The following is a 3360-nucleotide window of genomic DNA, read 5'->3' as shown; positions in this document are numbered from 1 at the left end:
TGTCGAGCGTGAGACATTTTCAAAGAATTTATTTTCGTGGACTTGGTCCTCTACAACAATGGCGCCTCGTTTTGGTGCTGGACGGCTGTTATGAATATTCAATACCGGAAATCACGCCCGGACAGTAAGCCTCCCGTAAACCATCACAGATACTGTCCGGCTTTTACACACAGTACAAACACCCTTCCATTTGAACGCTCACCAAACGGGAACATCCTAGGTGCCCTACGTAAAGAGCGAGCAATTTTTAAAGAATTAATTTTGCAGATTGTCTCGAACACTTTTTGGACCCATCCTGAACTCAGGTCAAAAATGAGTTACTTCCTTTCGGGTCTCATTCTATCGATGTAAACTGGCCATAGCCGTGGATCGATGATTATCAGAATGTTTTTGGACCGTGGTGCGTTTTTGCGCTAGACCTAACTTTTAAAATCTAAATAATAAATTGACAGCTTGTTACACAAACATTCTTTAATCATAAAAGAATTCTTTTTTCATCAAGACAAGATCAGTACAATTCGAAGTTGTGAAAGTTTGACAAAAGAAAAGCCCGGAAGCAGGGTCACGCAAGGGTCGTAGCAGACGACGGTTTATGCATATCGCCGTTCCTCTCAACAGTCAAAAGCCATCGCTAGAGTTCTTGTGAACCACAGCTGTTTGTTTCGTGCATAAAAACGTGCTATTGTAGATAAGCTCACATCGAGTCGCATTCAAATTACTAACTGACGACTACATTGTGAAAAAAGGAAACTGGATCACACAGGTTCACGATGGCTCAGGGGTAAGATAAACCACGCAAAAATAAATTCTTTGAAAATTGTTCGCTCTTTACGGAGGGCACCTAGGATGTTCTCAATCGGTGAGTGTTTAAATGAAGGGGTGTTTGTACTGTGTGTAAAAGCCTGACCGTATCTGTGATGGTTAACGGGAGGCTTACTGTGCCTTTAATAGCTGGGATCCTTGCTTGCAACTGACGCCTCTTGTCTTCGGGGACGACAGTCAGGCTGCCACCATATGTAGCCTGGGCTGACAGGAATAGACATCATGCAGCAACGGTGCCATTGCCACATCCGAGAACAAAGAGAGAGAGAGAGAGAGAGAGAGAGAGAGAGAGAGAGAGAGAGAGAGAGAGAGAGAGAGACTCGAACACACACACACACACACACACACACAAACACACACATACACACATACACACATGCACCACGGACACACACACACACACACAAACACACACGTACACACATACACACACACACGCAACACACACACACATATACACTGACACACACACACACACACACATACACACACACACAAGAGACAAGACAAGACAAAATCTTTATTATCGAGGGTAATAGATAAGCAAGAATATTGCTTTTTTACATCCAGCCCTCGCCCTAATAATATTATAGGGTCAACAAGAACAGAAAACAATATAACCAAAGAACTATCACATCAAACTTAATACATTTTAACTGTATATACAGATACAAATTTAAAAATAAATTGTCATACTGCATTTTAAGTACAATTTCCAATGATTTTTTTGTTTGTTTGTTTGCTTAACGCCCAGCCGACCACGAAGAGCCATATCAGGGCGGTGCTGCTTTGACATATAACGTGCGCCACACACAAGACAGAAGTCGCAGCACAGGCTTCATGTCTCACCCAGTCACATTATTCTGACACCGGACAAACCAGTCCTAGCACTAACCCCATAATGCCAGACGCCAGGCGGAGCAGCCACTAGATTGCCAATTTTAAGGTCTTTGGTATGACCAGGCCGGGGTTCGAACCCACGACCTCCCGATCACGGGGCGGACGCCTTACCACTAGGCCAACCGTGCTGGTCTTTTCCAATGATAAAAAGTGTCATTTTTTAACATAACTTAATTTAGATCTGCATATTATTATAATTTTGTTTAACATGCACATACATTTTAAATGAATTGATGAACCATTCAGCACATGTTTAGTTGCATTATGTGCGACATATAATTTTGTTTAAGCTGTCTGTGTTTGTTTTATGCTTAAGTAAAATAGGCAGAGAGTTCCATAGGACCGCACCTGAATAAAGAAGGCTTGACAAAGAGAGAGAGAGAGAGAGAGAGAGAGAGAGAGAGAGAGAGAGAGAGAGAGAGAGAGAGAGAGAGAGAGAGAGAGAGAGAGAGAGAGAGAGAGAGAGAGAGAGAGAGAGAGAGAGAGAGAGAGAGAGAGGTAGGATTACACGTTTTAAATTTCGAGGGTTTGGGAATAAATTATATTTGTTTGCTTTGTTTGGCTTGTTTGGTTCTTTGTTCTTCTTGTTCAACGTCTGTGATGGATTCAGACACAGAGACAGAGTCAAAGAGAAACGCTTTGCGGACGAGGTTGTTGGAAGCATAGGTACCGGGTAGTGTTTTATGCATGAGTCTTCCTGGATTGCTTTGGTTTTTATTGGGTGGTTTTTTTTTCTGACTCGCTTTCTCCACGTTTATAATTTTCTTTTCCATCCCATTTGCCAAAGAGAATCACTTGTGCGTTGTTCTTTGTTTTATATGGAAGACCTAGTGGCTTGAACAAAAGATGGTGGAGGGGGTAGCATGACTGCGGACATGTTTCTGTGCGTGTTTATGCATGTTGTTGTTTTTGCTGCTGCTGCTGTTATTTTGTGTTGTTGTTTTTGTTGTCGTCGGCTCAATGTTCCTTGTTGGTCGGTTTGACATTGTAACCCTTCTGCTCTCTCTCTCTCTCTCTCTCTCTCTCTCTCTCTCTCTCTCTCTCTGTCTCTCTCTCTCTCTCTCTCTCTCTCTCTCTCTCTCTCTCTCTCTCTCTCTCTCTCTCTCTCTCTCCCTCTCTCTCTCTCTCTCTCTCTCTCTCTTCTCTCTCTCTCTCTCTCTCTCTCTCTCTCTCTCTCTCTCTCTCTCTCTCTCTCTCTCTCTCTCTCTCTCTCTCTCTCTCTCTCTCTCTCTCTCTCTCTCTCTCTCTCATTCCTTCTTACGGACGTGTTTCGGTCACCGTGCAGGTTGCGGTTAGTCTCTGTGATTGGCATACAGCACCCTTTCAACCATATTCATCATTCATACAATTGCATTAATTGTCATCTTAGAAAGCAGGTGCGGACCAGAACTCTGAGCCCTGTGGAGGTTGCGCTGCACGTCCTCTGGTGGTCTAAATAAAAACGATTAATTGATGGATGAACAGATGGCTAAAGGGATGAATGGAAGGATGAGTTCATGGATTGGCTTTGAGAATCTAAAACCCTTTCAACCACAAAGTGTTCACCAACACACGGCCATCCCATTTTTCTTTTCTCGCATGTTACGTTGTGCCGTTTTGATATTTCTGCACACGTTCAGTACTGATAAATCTATTGAT

The 3360-nt window shown here is 43.1% G+C and overlaps 1 protein-coding gene across 1 annotated transcript in view; it reads left to right on the top strand.

Moving 5' to 3' along the window:
* Nucleotides 1-3157, top strand: part of LOC138957444 (putative uncharacterized protein encoded by LINC00052) — a 4854-nt gene extending 1697 nt beyond the window's left edge. The window contains exons 2-3 of the mRNA XM_070328570.1: nt 2728-2787; nt 3092-3157. Coding sequence (XP_070184671.1) covers nt 2728-2787; nt 3092-3157 — 126 coding nt within the window. The remainder of the gene's footprint in view (nt 1-2727; nt 2788-3091) is intronic.
* Nucleotides 3158-3360: the final 203 nt, after the last annotated feature.

Source organism: Littorina saxatilis, unplaced genomic scaffold (genome assembly GCF_037325665.1).
Source record: "Littorina saxatilis isolate snail1 unplaced genomic scaffold, US_GU_Lsax_2.0 scaffold_891, whole genome shotgun sequence".
NCBI lineage: Eukaryota > Metazoa > Mollusca > Gastropoda > Littorinimorpha > Littorinidae > Littorina > Littorina saxatilis.
Note: the sequence above shows the minus strand (reverse complement) of the source record. Positions and strands in the feature narration are given on the sequence as shown.